Source organism: Micropterus salmoides, unplaced genomic scaffold, assembly GCF_014851395.1.
Source record: "Micropterus salmoides isolate LMB-PRFRI ecotype aquatic unplaced genomic scaffold, ASM1485139v1 Ms_hic_scaffold_1, whole genome shotgun sequence".
NCBI classification, from domain to species: domain Eukaryota; kingdom Metazoa; phylum Chordata; class Actinopteri; order Centrarchiformes; family Centrarchidae; genus Micropterus; species Micropterus salmoides.
Window position 1 is genome coordinate 48185578 of NW_024040040.1, and position 20490 is coordinate 48206067.

The 20490-nt window shown below is 38.0% G+C and overlaps 1 protein-coding gene across 1 annotated transcript in view; it reads right to left on the reverse strand.

Annotated features, from left to right (window-relative positions):
- Nucleotides 1-20490, reverse strand: part of LOC119912717 (cadherin-18-like) — a 103037-nt gene that overhangs the window by 30068 nt on the left and 52479 nt on the right. Inside the window, 4 exon segments of the mRNA XM_038732012.1 lie at nucleotides 2639-2775; nucleotides 11598-11851; nucleotides 12667-12854; nucleotides 13917-14084. Of these exon segments, the coding sequence (XP_038587940.1) occupies nucleotides 2639-2775; nucleotides 11598-11851; nucleotides 12667-12854; nucleotides 13917-14084 (747 nt within the window).

Sequence of the window (20490 nt, forward strand, 5' to 3'; positions counted from 1 at the left end):
GCACTATGAGGCCCGTATAAAGCAACAACAACACTTAAATATCTGTTAATATTTATGCAAACTGTTCAAATGTGAACAATCAAAGATTATTTTTATTTATTAGTTATTTTGGTATATGGAAGGTTGAGATAGTCTTTCCTCAAAAGACATGTTTTCCTATGATTTTTCTCTAGTTCCAGAAATATTATTGAAGTAACCCAGAGCAAGGCATTTTAATTCCCCTAACTCATCGGGCACCTCAGTCCCCAAAAGAAGAAGATTGTTTTACTGGGTAGCTTCCAGGTGCGAGTATGCTTTACAGTATGAGTGTGCAGCAGGCAAGCACTAAATAATGGCATGCTCACTCAGCAAAACCTTCCTTGAAGAGAAAAAGTCATGCATCTACGACTGTCTTTCCATTAAATTAATGTTTCGAGATTTTTATTTACTTTATCTTGTGCCTAAAGGTTTCCATGCATGGTATGTTTTTTCAGCTCCTAAAGACACTGGACCTACTGTAGTGTAAGACAGCTCTTTGTGCTTTAAGATGTTAAGTGCCAAGGTGATCCTAAAATTTAATCATATATTTATTCTCCAATTCATTCACTCACTATGGTCTATCTACTCCTGGTGCACAGAAAGCGGGGTAAAGTCTCTGTACTGGATGCTTTGTGTCTATGACACTATGTGTCCTGACTCATTCAAAGTGAAAAAAATTATCTTTCTGCCTTTTGACAGTGTGTTGGCATGCTGTATCCTTGAATACTAAGGAGAGGTGAAGAGATAAAGAAGCATTAGCATGCAGCACCTTTTGTCGGTTGGCAGGAGATTTGCCTAATTGTGATTACAAATTACCCAAGTTACCTGATAACAATTCTTGAAGTTAGTGGGGCCTGCATTGATTTAATTAATTTTCAATGTAGGAAAGGACATTGAAACAATTGGGATTAATTTGATTTTGTAGTTAATTATAAGAAAAACACACTCTAACCTATTTGAATACATTATAATCAAAATGCAAATGATCTTCTTCATCCTTGTTTTCTCCAGACTTTAATTCTTAATTTCAGTATTGACTCACCTGGTACTTGGCTGTATTTAAATATTACTGTTAATAATGCTGTTAAAAAATATTGGTGTTCTGAAAACTGGACAGGTATGTAAACAGTGCAATGAAATGCACAATACAATAAGCTATTTCCTTGGATCGACCATGTTAATTATTAAGAATCCCAATAATACAATACAAAGAATTTTTCCTTGTTGAACACTGTATTTTAAGTGGGATGTTTTCACAGCATAACTAAAATAAATAAGGTATTTTACTATCCAATCAAACAAAATTATTCTGTGACAAAGACTTCAGACAATTTTTTTGTGGTCAGGAGCTAGCTGTATAGTCTGATCACTGTGAACCTTAAATAAAATTCAGCAGACTAGGTTTGCATTAGAGATCAAAGAGAAAATATGTTACACTGAACTCCTTAGCTGAATAGCTGCAGGCAGTAGACACTTATTGTAGTTTTGGTGAACCCTTATAGTCCTTGTTTTGTGCATTCTTTCCAAATACGTAATTGGTGGAATTGTGGCCTCATAGTGAGGCTAAGACTTAGAAGTCGGAGTCCAGCTGCAGTGGATGTGTATTCCATTAACATGTACAATATCTTGTGTCTTTGATGAAGACACTGCATCTATTTCTTCTAATCTTTGAATAAAATCTGCTCAGTGCCTGAAACATGCTGCTGAATTTATTATGTAGGTAAAGGGAGAGTGTGCAGTGTAGATTCATATAATCATTTCTTTTTATGGAACCTTTCTTTGGTTGATATTGATTTTGACTCCAATTTTACACGCTGAATTTGAACCTGGACTGCTCCCTGACGATATCATCCCCTTAGGGTGTCTTGTTATATTATGGGAAAGGGGGGGGGAAAACAACCCCTGAGTAGACCTTTAGCACCTACCTTTATTTTTTAATTTTTAAATCATGCTGTTGTGGCAAAAAACTTGGCCATGATTTTAATGCAGTTCTGATAATGATTTATAATGTCTCCTTAGCTTGAGGCAAAACAAGATGAGTATGGAAAGAAAGAGCAATCTTTTTTAAGTGCCTCTTTCAGGAAATTGCATATCAGTATTTCATATGTTTACTACAGCCCCCGAAGGTGTGAAACATGGGAGAAAAACACCAGTTATTTAAATATTTATATGTCAGAAGGTGAAGAGAATGGTATGTTCAGTATGTGCAGTGTGTAAGTATATGTGTACCATATCTGCTTATTTACCTACTTTATTACTAGATTGTAAAACCAGTTTTTAATATGAATATCAATAGAAATGCAAACATATTTAAATAATCTTATTACCTGATGAAATTGTAGGTGTACAACTATATTAAAATAGCTATTTCACAATAGCATTGAGACAGAACTAGAACATCTTCAGGTCTCAAGACTTTCTTGTACTTGCATAAAGTGAAAATTAAATCAGAATCTGAAGGAACCAAGTCAAAATGGAAAAAAATATACAGAACTCAAGAAAACCTACATCTGCTCACTCATGAACACTCACATAAGAACAAATATATCACAGCAGGTCCATTACATTTACACGCCCACGTGTAAATATTTAGTTTATGGACAGCAACCTGGGTACCTACCAACCTCCGAGGCCATCACAGTGATGTTGTGCCAAGGCATGTCTTCCCTGTCCAGAGGCTGTGTCGTCCTTACAACTCCACTGTTTTCATCGATTCTGAAGTACCTTACTCCTTCCTCTTTGCTGTCCAAGAAATACCTATTTGGAAAGGAAATTATAATCTATTTATCCACTCCAAGTGCATTTGTCAAAAAACAGAGCAATGGAAAAGATAAGGTTCAAGAGGCCATCAAGATGGCAGTGGATAATCTACAGGCTACCGGGCACAGTTAGATGGTGCTGCCCGGTCAGCATGAATTTTCTTACTTTACATTGAGATGACATCACACAGAATTTTTTCCCCACACTCTGTTAAAGTTTTACACATCTTGTTGGTATAGGGAAATGCTTTTTTAGCTGCAGGGAATTCTTAGTTGCATGTGTTTGGCCACTGTGACATAGTGGCGGCAAAGCAGACTTTCTGCACATTATAAAGCTCTCTTGATACATATTTGATCTACATGGAATAACTGTAGCTGCAAAGCCATATATTTAATTTCTTCTATAACCAAGCAACAGTTTATTCCCTATGTCTCTGAGAGTGCCTTTCAACATCAACATGGAGCCACTTCTTGTTCTTTACTGAACAACAGTGTTTGCAAAATACCTAAAATGATGAATGTGGAAGGCCAATTATAGATGCAGACTTAAAGGGGCATTCCATCAATTTAATGCTGCACTTCCATAACTCGCAAGAGAAAAAATAAAAACAATAATGGTCACAATCCAAGCAAAAAAGGCAGATATACAGTCTCTTAGTCCATATGGATCAAGCTGCTAAGATACTGGGTCTTTAATTTCCCATATGCAACCAATAGCATACTTCTGTTTTACCCTCCACTTGGTAAACACCAGCATCTTTCAATGTCAGTTTCCGCAGGCTTACTGTTAGTAGTTAGTAGTCTAGAAGCCCATTCCGAGATACAGTAAGTGATGATATAATCAGGAGGAAGGTCCGTTAGAGCCAGAGAAGACATTATACAACTGTTTTCTCAGACTGCGTACTAATGCTCATTACAAACTCAACTGACTAGTAAACTGACTAGTAGAGTGCCACTTTAAGATAAATTGTACACAGTTAAATGCCTCAGAACACTACACACATGCTTGATGTGTTTTGATCACATGTATCAAACCAGACAAAAAGACCTTACATTAATGATAAAAGATTCGGTCAACCAAAACCATGCAGCGGCATGAATGAAGTGCAGACACAGCACAAGCCAAAGGGGATGTTCTTATGCCACTGTGATTTTCAAAATCAGGACCCACTTCTAAAGAACAGGAATAGAATAATCCCTACTGCTTTTAAATGTACTTTGGGTCTTAACAGGATGTTCTTAAAAACATATTTCTAATTCAAGAGCAATTATCTTTAATATTTAATAACGACAAAAGGCGATGTTCTGCTGGCAATGTTTACACGGTTGTAATGGTTTCTTGCAACGTTGTTATCAAACTAGAAGCAAAGCTGTCTGTGGAATACAAAGCAGAAATGGGCTCAGCTGCTCCTCTCATGAGTTCAAGCACGAAATGAGCATTGACTGTGTATTTCCTTATTTATCTCTTAATGACCTATTTACACCTTTTAATCCAGCAGTCATTCTCCTGAGTAATAAAACCTAAGTCGACAATTTTCAGTTGACAGAGAGGGAAATGGTGAAAGGGATATTAATGCCAGGATTGCATTTATTTGAAATAATTAACTTTTTTCTTTAGCTGGAATTATTTACAAGCACCCTCAGTAGAAATGCTGTCATTATTTATTAAATGCTCAGGTTCATAAGTCCATGAAGGCTTTTGAGAAGTAAAAGTAAGAATTTAGGTGCTAAGCATTCATTTTTTTAAGGAGAAAAACATGCTATTTAATGGCTTTTAGGGAAAAATCCACTGAAAAACATTTTCTCTTAATTCTGTGATTACTGCTACTGATGATAAATGTTGTGTATTTTGTTGTTTAATGGTTTATTTTTTTATTCCTGCAGATAACTAATCAAAAGTACAACATGTTACATCATTTGACTATTTTCCAGAATATCTTGTATGCAAAATATCTTTTCTTTTCATCAACAAACATCAGGTTTTCTTAGCAGACCCCATGAATTATATAACAAGACTGCTGCATGTGAAAAGATTTCCATATGAATGGCAATAGCCTCCTTACTGGCATTCTGGGTAAAGTAGGAAATTCAGACTGAAATACAGTAAGGGCCTGATTTACTTAAAGGTTTGCGTGAGAAAAAAACGTATGCAAACTTGATATCACCAGTAAATTAGCACGTAAGCTGATCTACTAACGGTGTGCACGCAGAATAACTAATTTCAAAAGTGCAAGATAGCACCTGTTGTTCATTTAGTACTTTTGCCTTAATGAATATGCAATTTGGGGCGTTTAAATTTTATAGTGCAAAGTAGTGGTAGGGTAACATGCAAATACATTTATTTACTACACGGAATTTGATCTAACAAGCCTAAATGCAATTTCATGTGAGTGCAACAGCATCTGTATTTAATACGTTTAAAAAGAAGGTGCAAACCGCCAAGTGTGAGATGTCTGCTGTTATCGTTGCCAGAAGGAGACACAGCCCTAATGAAAGACAACGTAGTCAAAATAACAGATAATATTATTTTATATCCAATGTATTGATATTATTTTATTGTAGTTATTCGATGAACTATATGAATTGATTTTTTTTTTTCCTTTAGCTTTAGCAATACTGTTGTATTAACATTCATGCCAATAAAGCAAATTTTGTTTCGACCTGACTTCTTTTCTCCGTGAGATGGAAGAATTTAGAAAGTTGCGTGGCGCTGCGGAGAGCCCCGTGCTGCAGTAGTGCATGGATCACGCGTAAAATTCATCCAGCCAGAGGGAACGATCACCAACTGTTCACAGCGTGCTGGTCATAATAGCGACACAATCCATTGTAAGTATCGGAGAGGGACTCACATTTGAAGGGATTGCGGAGCGGTGCGGATGGTTGTCATTGTTCCCTGTGGCTGGATGAAACCAAGGTTTTTACGCAGTGGCTGCTTTCCCTCCCGACTCTCCATGGAGGAAACCATTAAAACACGCAAAACCCTCATTTAAATACTGCCATCTCCATTGTTTTTGCTACTGTTGTCATCTACACAATAATTCTTGGTAAATCCCCCATAACAGGTACTAAAATTGCACGTGCAATATTTTAGAATGCACACGCAATTTAGTGCTCTTTATTCGGGATGTTAGTAAATTGGGCCCTAAATGTTCACTGGAAAAGCCTTGGTGCACTGATCATCAACAAGTGAGAGCCAGGCGGCGTACGCTCCTCCAACGAACGCCACCTGGCTCTGCCATCACTTCACACAAAGCAATCCCAGTCCCGGCTATTCTCATCTGTGACACCACGATGGTGGAACGAGCTACCACAAGCCATCAGAGCCCTCTCCAACTTCAAGAAGCTCTTGAAAACTCATCTCTTCCGAGAACACTTCCTCTTATAACACCTAACTCCTAACCTCTAACATGCACTTCCTGTGCTCTTCTTCTTCTTCTATCCCCTACAATTATCTTGTATTGATTGCACTTTTTTTGTTTTGATTGCACTTTTTGTTAACTCTTACTTCCTTCCCTAGGTATTTACCCCATTGATGTGATATGTACTATGAGCTCTTACTAGTATTTATTGCTGCTCTTACTAGTATGTATGTCAGTTGTAGATCTGTAGTTGATGCTCTGTTGATGCTTCTATGTTGTTCCTCAAATGTAAGTCGCTTTGGATAAAAGCGTCTGCCAAATGAGTAAATATAAGACTAAAAGTCTGTAGTATTGCAGACCAGTGATGTGGTTATGCTTAATACATTTTCAGAAGTATGGAATTATAGATGATCTAACCTTCTGTCAGTAGGTGGGTGGAAGACAAACATAACAAAATACGTTCAAGTATACACAACACATCTGTACAACACGCATGTTCACTTATGGGAAACTGGAGAAGGATTTTTTTCTCTTAAACTGCACCTCTTTGTTGTCCTCAGAAGTACAACTGAATATTAACTTGCTAATGTGAGCATGCTAGGTTAACATCTCATCAGGATGATAGTAATTCAGTCATGAAAGGTTTTCCGTTAATGTGGTGAAGTCTTGGACAAAATTTTGGGTACCATGAATATTTGTGTTTAAAGGTGAGGTGCTGGGGTAGACAAAACTGGAGAAACTAGCAAGAGACAGCTAGATTTTTAAAGGTTCAGTGTGTAAGTTTTAATAGCTTCTAGTGGTGAGGGTTGTGAATTGCAACAATAGATTCACAATGTATCACATGCTCCTCTGAGGGTGCCATTTCCTGAGTTGTGAAGTCATTCTTCCGACTTCAGCGTTTGTTCACGTGCTCTTAAGTCGGAATGTGGAATCAACATGGACGCTACTACAAAGATGTGTTGGATTAGCATTATCAGAGCATATAAACAACACACAGACATCTAGATCACTCTACATGGACAGCAAACTAACTGTTATAACCATGTTACACATTATGTGTGTGTGTGTGTGTGTGTGTGTATGTATGTATGTATGTATGTATGTATGTGTATATATATATATATATATATATATATATATGCACTATGTGATTTTGTACAAATCAAAGGAGAAGCTATGGTGGCCAACACGCTGTCAGCTCTTGTGCTAAGTAATAGATTTTATTTATTGATTGCTGTCAGGATGTAAAGAGAAAATATATAATATAATTTATTTATTTTTTAATATAAAATATCAAAATTGCTTCTGAAGTAAATTGCCTACCCCAATAACCAATCTGCTTTTTTAAAGAGGTGGTATTATGCTAATTTTCAGCTTCAAAATCTTATTTAGGGGTTGTACCAGAACAGGTTTACATGGTTTCATATTCAAAAAACACCATATGTCATACTGCACATTGCTGCAGCTCGTCTTTTCAACCCTGTGTGTTGAACGCTTCGTTTTATCTATGCAGTGATACATCTGGCCTCTACATGATCTTTGTTGTGAGCTGCACATGCGCAGTTCCTAGTTAAGGACTACTAGCCAATCAGTAGCAGAGAAGGGCGGGTCAGTGAGAAGCCGGTAAACACAGATTTGGTTCAGCTGTATATCCCCTTACCATTAATCTGTAACAGAAGTATCTTTCATCCATAAAGTTTTAACTGACCTCTACATCACAGTAACAACTTTATGTCCACTGACTGCCTGGAGGGTAGCTAGTGTTTGGAAGGGAGAGGAGAGGTGTGCTGCAGCTCACTGTTTTTCCACCAATGTTTTTGAGGGTGTGTCGGACTAGCCGCTTGGCGAGCTTTATATAACGTGCATTTTGCTTTCATCCGTGTGACATCAGAGGGATGAAAGGGAACGGCTGGACGAGCTGTTTTCAGGAAGTTCAGAGCAGTGTTTTGTGGGAGATGGGAACTCCCTTTCGGGTGGACTTTGGGTATTTTCCTTTTGCAAATCTATTACATGCACAAAAAAGATATATAACTCAATAAAGGAGAGGGAAAAAGGCAAAAAGCATAAACACCTCTTTATGTACTTTATTTTTTTACATTTAAATTCCTACAAAATGTGTTAAAACCGTGTTTAATCAAGTGTCTGTTTGGTAGTCTTAGTTGTCATTGCTATCTATTTAAAACTCACTACTTTCAACAGTTTATTTGATATTATCCAAAGAAGGTTAAAGTCAAGGGTGGCAGGTCTTGGTTGAAGATACTAAAATATGTTTGGTCCCTCATCCAAGAGACTTATTCATTTCTCAGTATCTTCAACCAAGTCCAGACGCCTTGACTTTAACCTTCTATGGATAACTATGACCTGGATGACTGAGAATCTTCACCGACATTTATTTGATATTACAGCTGTTAACACCATGAAAGAAAAGAGACTGTCAGTTAATACAAGTTGAAGACGTGGCTGACTTGAATCCATGAAGTGCTTAATAGTAACCAGGCCAAGAACTGTTCCTGAAGATTATGATAATGTATAAGAGCAACCAGAGGTAATGAGCCATCGAGACTTTGTTTGGCTATTTAGATGTCAATTTCAGACGAGCATTTGAACTGTCACTTCAATAATGTGTTTATTCCATTGCATGCATGGGCAGGCTTCTGATGATCAAAGAGCCGAATACTGATCCCTGCCGCATTCTGATGCCAACGCAGGGAGCAGTGGCAGTTGAGTTCAAGTGGATGTCATTGAAATACTCCCTTGCCTTCTTTATGTGGTGAATATTAGGAGCGATGTACAGTAGGAATTGACAAGGAGGAGGTATCCCACAAGGAGAGCAAGGAAACTCTTTCGTATGCAGATTGCCTTTTTGTTTACTACAAATGTTTTACAAAGTCTTAAGATTCTGATATGAATCAAGAATGACTTTTACCCTGTGTCTTCCTCCCATTTGAAATCATACATTATTCATCGAGAATCGCAGAGCTCACCTCTCCAAAACTGGAGGGACAGCAATATGGTCATAAGTCTCTGTTTAATGCCGTTTAGAAAACCCACAAAACCGCTGGCCTCCGCTGCCTATGGCAAGACTTTAGACTATGATCCTATAACATGTCATAGCAACAGAAGATTGCTTCTTATTGATATAATACCAATGCTTCATCTCATGAGGGGTTCCATGTTTACAGCTGCTCCATCATTTACGCCAAGGCTATAGAGGGAATTCACATTAATACTAGCAGTGCACAGTTGCTTGACTGTAATGTCATGAAACGAGGTACCTGTGCAGAGCAAAAACCTAGAATTAGTCCACAGCCTTAGGGTAATATCAATCTTTTTTCAACAGTGCACAAGAATGTGTTTAGAGCGCATACAAATGTGCTAAGCAGTTGTATTGCCTCGGGTTACTTCACAAGCTTGCAGACAAAATAACCATCCAGCTGATGATGCCAAAAAATGTTAAGATTCAGTGTGCATATTACTGATTTTCAGAGGGGATATGAAACATTAACAGCATGTATAGTATCAGAAACAAACAATAGACTATTAAATATATTGCAGTCCATCTTCAGTATATTGCAGTCCATCTTCAATCTATCAAACATTATTCTCTGTATTGGTATGACCTAAGACAAGGTCAAAGCCACCTAAAAAGTCCTCAATTTGACTTAATATTGTGAAAATTGTTATATAGTGCTTACATAGGACATACCTCATGCTTTTTTCATATATTGTTGCATCCTGTTTTATTGTCATATTTCCTGTTGACCCTTTAAGGTTGATTATCTGATTGTTTGACACCATTCTGACTATTGGGCTGGGTCGATATAGGCAGGCCCTTCTGTTCAGCTCTCTCTCTCTCTCCATTCTGCTGCAGCAAGACCTTTGTGGTGCTTGGTATGTAGTTTCCATTTATCCATTCATGTATTCCAATAAACTTGCATGCAGTAACTCTTCCCTGGTATTGTATCCATTGCTATGTGTGGTGTTTGAGCCAGCCATGACAAAATAAAGGGGGCTCACCAGAGATACAAACCCATTTGGTAAGGTTAAATCTAGTCTACTGTGTCAAATGAGAAATTGTTGATTGGTATGTTGGTGGCAAATTTGGTTTGTGACCCTTGTGGCTTATAGCATATATTAAAGATCCTTTGTTTTTTAGCATTGTGGATAAGATTTTGGGGATATCGCACAAGGTTTTTATCGCACAGTTGGTTAGACTGGTTGCTTTTGCTGAGTTTGTTTTTGGTTGATATTGTCTGTGAGTAAAGCCACATTAGTTTGTAGGAGCCATGCAAGTGGTTGATCTCAACAGGAGACTAACCATTTGTTTTCTCTTAGTGTGGCAGAGAACAGGGTGAAAACAATGTCTTGGAAGCATTTCCCTAGTTTCCAGGGAGTTACCAGTTTCTGGTTGCCTTTTGGTTTCAGTGAAAGCAGTGCATAAGTAACCACCAACAGTAACTGTCTAAAGACTAGGGCGAGCCCCTATTATTTTGGCTCAAACATCGAACATAACAATGGACACAATACCAGGAGAAGAGTTACTGCATGTCGGGTTATTGGAAAACATAAATGAATAAATGAAAATCAGATACAAGCACTACAAATGGACTGGCTACAGAAGGGGGTGGGGGGTAGAGAGAGAGAGAGCTGAAAGGAAGAGCCTGCCTATATGTATACCCAGCCCACTAGTCAGCAGAGGTGCCTGCCAATCAGATGGTCAATCTAGAAGGGTCTACAGGAAACACAAAAATAAAACAGGACGCAACAATGTACATATCAGATACATGTGCAAATTACAGTGTGAAGTAATCGCTTTAAATGCTTATCTATAAAAGGTACCGTTATATGAGGCAGAGATATGACATGCAAATTGGTGTTTTAGTTAGACAAACATTTCTTGGAGGCAGAAATAATCTTATTAATCGACTTAAACCTCAATGGGCAAATCTAAAGCGCCTCAGTTTTTTTGCAGCAAAATATATTTTACTTGTAAACCTGAATGCCAAAAATCCCCAAAAGATGTATAAACAAACAAGCAATTCCTGATATGCTGTGACCAGTTTGGCAAATAAATTTTCTTTCTCGTTATCAAAATTCTTGCATGGCAAACGTATGCTTAAACAGATATGGTTTCGAATCCATCTGGCAAAGACTGGTATGTTTCTAAAAAAAAATTTACGTTTTTGGCAACCAAAGTGACAGTTACATTGGCTGCCAGTCACATCTGAAAGAGCACTGAGCCTCAGAATAAGCCTCATAATATTAACAACCTCCTCTCTTACCCATTGCTTTTGCAACGAGTTTGTCTGGTATTTCTTAACAAGAGATCTTCAGATCTCAATTCTATCAAATGATGCACGACTAATAAGACTGTATATCTACAGAGCTGCTTTGCCTCTGAATATTTGTAAGCATTTCTACAGTTTGTAGATGTACATTTATGGGAGTTAAAGTGTCTTACCTGACAGGACTGTTCCTGCTGTCAGGATCTCGAGCTGTGACAGTGCCCACCTCTGTGCCACTGGGCGTGTTCTCATATACATCCATGATATAATGATCTATAGAAAAGACAGGGGCTTCGTCCACATCCCCAACTGTGATTTTAAGGGTGGCAGTGTCTTTGAAAGACCCAAGATAGGAAAAACGAGGATCCACATGTGTATTCACCCCCTCAATGTGGAGAGTGTAGGTCTTCTTTCTCTCGTAGTTTAGAGGCTATTGGGAAAAGGCACCACAGGGAATTATCATTAGCACGCTAGTAGTACAAAGTAGTTACACTTTATCTGGATGGATCAAGTGACAAGAAGTGAATGCTAACTTAGGGCTAACTTAAATACAGCCTATGCTGCAAGTCTACTTACAATTGTGTTTATACGCTTGCCGTCCTATAAACACAATTGTTTTAACTATGCAGTAAGCAAGTGAACTATAAAAATGCAACTAAAAAGTACAAATATTTACTTCAGTAAAAGTCATCAAAGAATAAATTTGTCACATAACCATCTGAGAGCTGTCAGTTTAATGTGATGCGTGTTGACAAGAAATCTAATTTTAGTTCATGATATGTTTAGATGCATATAGACAGTTGTGGAGTTTTCATTTTAAACAAAATGACTTAATATTAATTCAACACTACTACAAAAGTCATTGTAAGAGTCATAGATGTATGTTTTGAGTGCATTTCCTACCTCACAAACCCATAAACCTTTGGAACAATGTACATCAGCTGGCATTTAACTCTTTCTACTCCTCCATTACTGGAGCATTGCTACATTTCAAAGTGCATTACTTTCACCAACTGTTACCACCCTCTGCAGATGGCAGAATTGTGTATGCATGAGTGTCCTCATATGCCCTTAATTGATTTAATTCAAACAATATGAAGACCTGCCCTTCAAAACATTGCATTGCATTTACAGCAACACGTGTGGTCAAAACTCTCCACAGTACTACTTTAAGTCAGTGGAAAATATATTTTCCTGAGGAGTCTAAAAAATTACATTTCTTTCTTGGAGACAGTATTTTCTTACCTTTCTGAGGCTGATAATTCCCTCTCTTGTGTCCCTATCCGTGGATATGGAGAACATGTTGGCCCCCTCTGAGTTAATGATGCTGTACTTGATGTCTGCATTGATGCCAAGGTCCTCATCATTGGCTTTGATCTTCCCTACCGGTTTCCCTACTTGAGCTGATTCAGGGACATACAGCTGGTAATTTTCTGTGGATAAAGCATTGATGTGTACCCATTTAGAGATTGCAAAAACAGTTTTAAACAGACTCTGATCTGCCCCACATCATTGTCAGAATGTTCTACCAAAAGGGCTTAGCTAAGCAATTTGATTCTGTCACCATTTGTTCCTGAGGGAATGTCATTAAAAATACTCTGCAGTGCTTCAACTGACATTAAATGCTAAACCGTGGTTGATAGCACTGCAATGGAGCAGATCAAACTCTGAGGCAGATGATTATTTAGGAAATGTTGATAGTTTTGAAATTGTTTGTCACTGCAGCACAAAATAAAAATCCCCCCTTAGGGGATTGTGCTTGATGAGGCACTTTCAAAGACAAAGAATCACAACGTTACGATTACTTAAATTTATCATTAAAATGAAGGAATTTCAGGCTGCAAAACAGAGGGTTTTGATGAACGCTCGTCTAATTTAGCTAATTATGGAAAATCTAGCTGCAATATTACACTAAGGAGAAATGTAATACATCAGAGTGAGGATTGCTGAGTAGATATATAAGGGGAAGCTTCAATAATCCATGATTGGTGCTCTAAAATGTTTAAGATTGATATTTTGTTAATCAATACATGCATTAAAAATGTATAATTAAAATACTTTTGTATCAGCAAATACCAGAATGTTGATGTTTCCTCAACAAAATAGAAATGCTTTTGAGGTAATGTAACTGCCTCAGGCATCTGTAGAGGAGGTCTTCTGCTCAAGGCCAAAAATGGCTGAGAACAGCTGATAATATTTCCAGACACAGCTTGAAATAAATGTAATGTTATAGAAGCTAATGTATTCCGGTTGGTAATAGTAACACATTTACATCACCATTGGTTATTTTGCTAAATTACCCTTCTGGCTAGTTAAGTAGCAAGGAAGCCAAAGTGCAACAATTTTCTCAGGGTAAAGAGTTTAACAATAGAGGCTACGGAAATGCAGTGTCTTCCAGTCTCCTTAATGTAATAATAAAAAAATAACTATCTACAGCATAGTTAACTTTAGGCTGTATTTTGTTAGCTGGACTGTCGTTGACATTTTGTACATACTTTGGGGAAATTTCGGTGGGTTGTCATTGATGTCTGTCAGAGTGATATTGATGGTGGTAGACCCAGAGAGGCCTCCGACCTGGCCTGCCATGTCTTTGGCTTGGATAACAACAGTGTAGTGTTCTCTGGCTTCCCGGTCCATGTTGGCTAAGGCAGTCCTGATGATTCCTGCATGGTTGGATGAAACAAACCATTTTAGCTAAAACAATTCTCACAAGGCACCAGACATTTTTTTATATCTGTATAAAGAATAATAATGAGTTTGCGGTTAACGCAAAGTAAAATACATTGCCCACTATAAAATATATCATAGATCTTTTGAGAATAAACACAACAAGAAACAACAAAACAAACCATGCTGTTCAAGATAAAGACACAAAAAGGGATCACTGTTGAGAGAGTGAAGATGACACTGTTTCTGTCAGGATGTTACTGCTGTTGTCCTAATATTTTTCCCACCAAAACTTCTTTCAGTTATACTCATAAAGCACCATAGAAAAATGTGCTTCTTTCATCTTTTATTCTCCTGGTCTCTCATTGCCAAGGTTAGTGTTTCCTCACTTTTCATTATATTTAAAATGACTATGCAACCTTTGATCGGGGCAGATTGCAACTTTCTCAGGCACCCACTCAATCACGTTTATTACTACAATAACACAGCAAAAACAGCCATGAACTTTCACAATGCTAACTCAGTGATATATGACTGCACCTCTGCCCACTACAGAGAAACTGTACACAGGTAAATTGGAACACAGTAACAAGCCAAAAAGACAGACCGAGTATTTGCTTCCTGTGTTGCTGTGTGGTAGGTGATTTACTGAATGTATTGGCTGAATTTCTTGCACATATAGTGTGTGTGTGTGTGTGTGTGTGTGTGTGTGCGTGTGTGTGTGTGTGTCTAAACATGTCTGTTTGTCTATATTAGTTCTTTTGTGTGTCTATATCTGTGCCACAGGGTTAATTCCATCTTAGCTCCTGAAACCACAACACCACATGGAGCCTGATTTAATATGTTCTACCAGTAACATCAATGTTCATTGTAAATCTTGCTTTTCCCCAGAGCCAAGACCCTCCGGCTGCCATTGAACTTATGTTCTTGTGAACTTGTGAACCCTGAAATAATACAATAAAACAGTTGACCGGCAGCAGTTAGACCTGGGAGGAAATGGGATGTCGTTGATCATGATGGTAAATGGACTTTTGCTGCTGTTGACGTTTGATAAGATAATTGATAATAAAGCTTTCGAGAATAAATCATGGCATCACTACCATCACTGAAGCCTGATGAAAAAATATTTTTGGTTTATGTTTACAGCAGAAAGTGCTACAGTAATCACATGTTTTGCATGAATTACATGATGAATAATTAATTCACATTATACTCTCTGTTTGGCTATTTTTACGTATGTTTTGTTGAGAAGCCAAGGACACACAATTTGGTTTGTAGTAAATTCATACTCCACTCCTACTGCTTATTTTCATTCTTCTCTGGGAAGCAAGATGTATGCAATTAAATGCAATTAGCCCTTTTCACAATCATAGCTGATGATCGTTGTGTTTACTTTGTCGTGGCATTCTTACTATTACTACATGTACAACTGTTACAGTGCCACCCCTTGCTGACTGTCAATTATCTTCAAATCCACAAAAAAAGTGTTCTACTATATCACATTATGCATTATTGCCACAGCCATATTTTTCTATTGTCAGAGGACTCAAGAGAAGCAGCTGTTTTCTGCAACAATAACAAAAAAAAGCTATAAAAACCCATTGTACACCACCTGCCCTCTGCAAAATAACATACAGACAAATTTAGTGACTAGCTGGTCAACCCAGTGGAGTGTTTAGCAGCTAAAGAGGTGACCTAAAAAATCCATGGACACATCAAACAGACTTTCTGACCTGAAATATTAATGAACATATACATTACCTAATGTAATTGTTACAATTAAACCATCTATACATAGAAAAAAATTACCAAAGACCTTATCCACAATGGTCTTTAAAGTTTACTATAGGTGAGTTAAGTAGAAGTTCTATGTGGCAAATGCATTTAAAGCATCTTTCACTAGTTACTTTTTTGTGCTCCATCCCTCCATCCCCGCTTATCCTGCGTACAAGGTCATGGGGGGGCTGGAACCAATCCCAGCTTACATCAGGCAAAACAACCACTCACACCTAAGGACAATTTAGAAACACCAATTAACCTAGCCTGCATGTCTTTAGATGGTGGGAGGACGCCAGAGCACCCAAGCAGACACAGGGAGAACATGCAAACTCCACACAGAAAGGCCGGGGCAACCGGGGTTTGAACCCACAACCTTCTTGCTGTGAGGAAACAGTGCTAACCACTGCACCACCATGCCAAACCTGTATGGGACAAAATTTTAAAAATGTTATGTATATATAAATTTCTTAAAATGTGTTTGAAGTACATTGTTAACTGACTCAGATGACTGACCACGTAAATTATCATTTATACCAATTATTGAGTTAGTATTCTGTTTCCAGTTCAAACCTTAACCGCATGAATTTCACAAAAATTAATTTTGGAGTGACTTAATGCAGTTTTATGATTTCCTTATTTCACAAAAGAGACAGCTATAGCTGTGTTATACAATAGGTCATTTTCCTCTTTCATTCTTCAAGACTCCACAGACAGAAACTAATCCACTCGCCTCAGGCAGAATAATCATTAAAAGTGGGTCAAGGAGCAAGTCAGCCAATAGTGTTAAGATCCAGGGGATCTTAGGTTACACATCATCCGTCAGACTGAGCTGTGGCTTAAGTCCCATAGACTCATCAACAGTGAATCAACAAAAAGGGAAATTATATTTTAAATAGCAGATAGATCAGAATGGAATAGTAATATTTAACTATCATAGGACAAATTATAGGACAAGTTGTACAAGGAGTCAGTGTTCTGCTGAACATTGCAGACAAGAGTTGAGCTAATGTCAGATGATTCTGTAATCTCCACTATGCATCCTATAACAAATATAAACTTGACAAGGTGACGTGTCTATGAATGCGCTGTCAATAGAGTTCTACTGCTGCATCCACAGTGGTATGAATAGTTTCTACCGCAGCATCCACAGTGGTATGAATAAACCCTAACCTATTGATTCCTCCTTTTTGTATTTCTCTGGTGGCTGATGCTTCTAGACTTTTTCCATAAAAACGACAAAATAAGTTGACCGGTTAAGAAAGAGTTTGCCAATGTAAAATGTCACAGTGTGTCCTCAAATTCCTCTTCAAGGATGTTGTGGGCAATAGTAGATTTAGCAAATTTTTTGTAAGGTACTTTAAAAAAATATTGTGGTGGTTCAGTCTGTTTTATGTGCCAACTCTGATAGTGTCTACTACTCGTATGGTATCATTTGGTGTGCATTAGTTCTGCTTGCAAAAGAACAACCGTTAAGTGGGGCAGCAAGCTAGACAGACACTAATGTGTTGCAGGGCTTTATTCCAAGGGATATCAAAGCAAATAAATTCACTCTGATTGCCAGGTAGATTCCTTTCTGACACTACACAAAAATATTTCATTTTTTCAACAGCTGCATTTGCATTTTGTTCCCTCTGCACATTTCATTTATTCGTTCATCTGTTCTAATATTAGAATTAGCGCTTGATTTAAAATAAATAATAGTGGTTATATTTTTACAATAGTCCAGTTCTAGTTGAATGATTAGCCTATGGGAGTCGACTGACTTGTGAGTTGGTGGTGAATTGAACATTTTGTCTTTCAAATGCTAAGCAGATGGAGACAGACTGTTCCTTTGAACTCTGACTGAGTTGAAGGGACCGATTAATGTTATGCTGCGCTCCCTATTTGATATGCTAGAACTACAAGCTAAAGCAAAATTATTTAGCCATTTTAACTTAAAATAACAGCTTCCAAATAATTTTGATTGTACACTTGCTTTCATTGTCACTCCAGGCCCGCAGCGCCTACAAATGCACTATGTAACATTGGAACCTCGGGCAGGAAATTTATCATGACACTGGAGTAATGCTTTACCAAATCGCATACAGGGTATATAATGTAGGCCTACAATGAAACTTCTTTGGAAGAAACTAGCTAACTTGTTATTCTCTGTATACACATCATGGCAGAGGCTGTGAAGAAACCGAAGACATTGAGGAAACGAGGAAGAGACTGGACAACAGTAAATATTTGACTGCCTTTTACGCGTGAGCTAAGGGAGCTGAAAGGATGCAAGACAGATGCCAAGCTAACCTTCTTGCTGTTAGATAATTAAGTAATAGTGTGTTAGCTTGCTTGCTATGTTGTGTTGTTGCACTTGACGTTTGCCTGTGTTAGCAAAGTTGTCACAGAGGTTTCACAGACAGGCTAGCTCGCCAACCAAGTTTTAAGCAACATTATGGCTGCAGGTGGAGAGCCTGTGTTGAGCTGGAGCCAGGTGAGCAGGCAGCATAACCGGGTTCAGAAGCCTCTATGGACATAATGTTTGCTACTGGCACAGGCAAAGATACAAACAAGGATGCTTACTGAAGAAGCAAAGAGGAGAACAGAACAGAACAGAGTGACACTGAGCTGGCATTCTTTCTCTGTATAGAATTGGACAAGCAAGAAATCTTGTATCTTTTGTTGTCACACTTGCTTGATGTTTGGCTGCGTTAGCAAAATTGTCAACTTGCTAGTTTTTATAATTCAATAAGTAATGTTATTATAACAAATGCATGTGTACAGCTGTCCTTATTTACAACAGCCTGTGAATTACACTGGAACGGTAGGGATGCCAAATCACACCGAATCATAATGTTGCTTTAAACGCACCTAAATAATAATCACCAGTGTTTACTATATATTGGGACTACTGGATTCACTATGATTTCAAAGATTGAAAGATGTCAATATTTGCGTCCACTGTATGAATACTCTGGAATATTTGTGTTCTTGTTGGAGGAAAAGTAAAACAATAAAAGCTATTTCTTAATAATAGACCAAATACAAGAGGTTTAAGTTGTGCATTTAAATACATACAAACCCAAAAGAATTTTATTTTACCCTACAAAACTGACTCAGAGAATCAGAACATAGTTGTTTAATTTTTTACCACACTGATTTTTTTAAATACCAGGTCTCAGCATGGATCAACTGCTTTTCCTGGTCTCAGAACTAATGAAAGTACTTGCAGCCACTTTCCTGTAATGATGCAGGCTCTGCAAACTCTAGTGGTCCTTTGTTATTAACTGGAGTCTTAGCATTACTTAACCTGGGGTCCTTGAGACACACATACCTTGGCAAGTGGCCACACTTTCCATTAAAACAACACCATGACAGACGATATGACCTTTCAAGTCTCTTATTACCCCATTTACTCTTGAAGGCGCATCGTTCCTGGGCAACATTTCACAGCAGTGGATTTAGGAACAATGAGCACACACTACAAATGTATGAGGTTTTCTTTTGTGGCTTTGGGAATACCACTGTTGTCCATAACAGTGAAGATGATCTGCTGACAGTCGTTTGTCATCCAACAAACAAATAAGAAGCCGGAACTGTATTCATTTTCAAAGCAAATTATTTAACAATACAGAAAAGGCCACAGGGGTATTCTTAGGAAAGTGCAAGTACCTGAAAGGTATGTCAGTACTTTGACATGAGGATCACACCCCTGAACTCCCTTTCCTGACCATTTCTGAGCCGCAATACCTCAGATAGTCTCTGCTAAGTCTCTATGGAGCTCGTCAGTTAATTTAGAAAATAATTGAGAAAGAGCCGGCTTCCCTGAACCTGGGCCCATTTGACACAGTGAGGTGGTTAGCCTTTTCCTCAACCTCCCCAGTCTATTAGAGTTGATACCATCACACTATCCACCTCTTTGTCTGTCTGGAAACTTCTAAAGGGGGACAATCTCCTGGGTGAACAAAAAGGATTATAGAAGATTACTAAAGCGCTCTTCAATCTCCAGCTTCAGGAATCTTGGTTTTTAGCCCATACAATACGATGTTATCCCTGTGTGTCTGCACTCTTACAACGTTTCTGGAAAAAAGGTAGATAACAGCAACAAAAGCAGCTATAAAAATCATAGAAATCATAATGGTATGCTTCTTCTTTTGACTTTACAAAGATTCTTCTGCATATGTACTGGATCATATATCTGATTGAGAATAACTGGTAGGACTGCTCACGATTACATCACGACTGATTGACAAAGTGACAGCTTTTTCCTTGGCTTAATCCATGAACCGCAAAACGTCTTGATCTGTGTCAGCTCCTTCAATAAAATCCAACACTCCCAAATCCCAGATCAGCAGAGAAATTAGCCTATTTAGAATGCAAAAGGGACTTCAGGGTTCTGCAGTGGTGTGTCTCTGCATGTATGTGTGAGCAAGTACAGATGTGAAGTGGGGTTGGGGGAGCATTCGACTAAGAGACTCAAGGGGAACAGCCTTGATGTCTCTGCGGGTTAGTGACAAATGCACAGTAGTAATGGGAAGAACAGGAGTTACGACCCGACTATAAAAAGGATAAATGCAACCACCGTCTAAAATGTGCATTTGCTGAGATATAGAAAGCTTATATTAAAACGGCTGGCTTGCA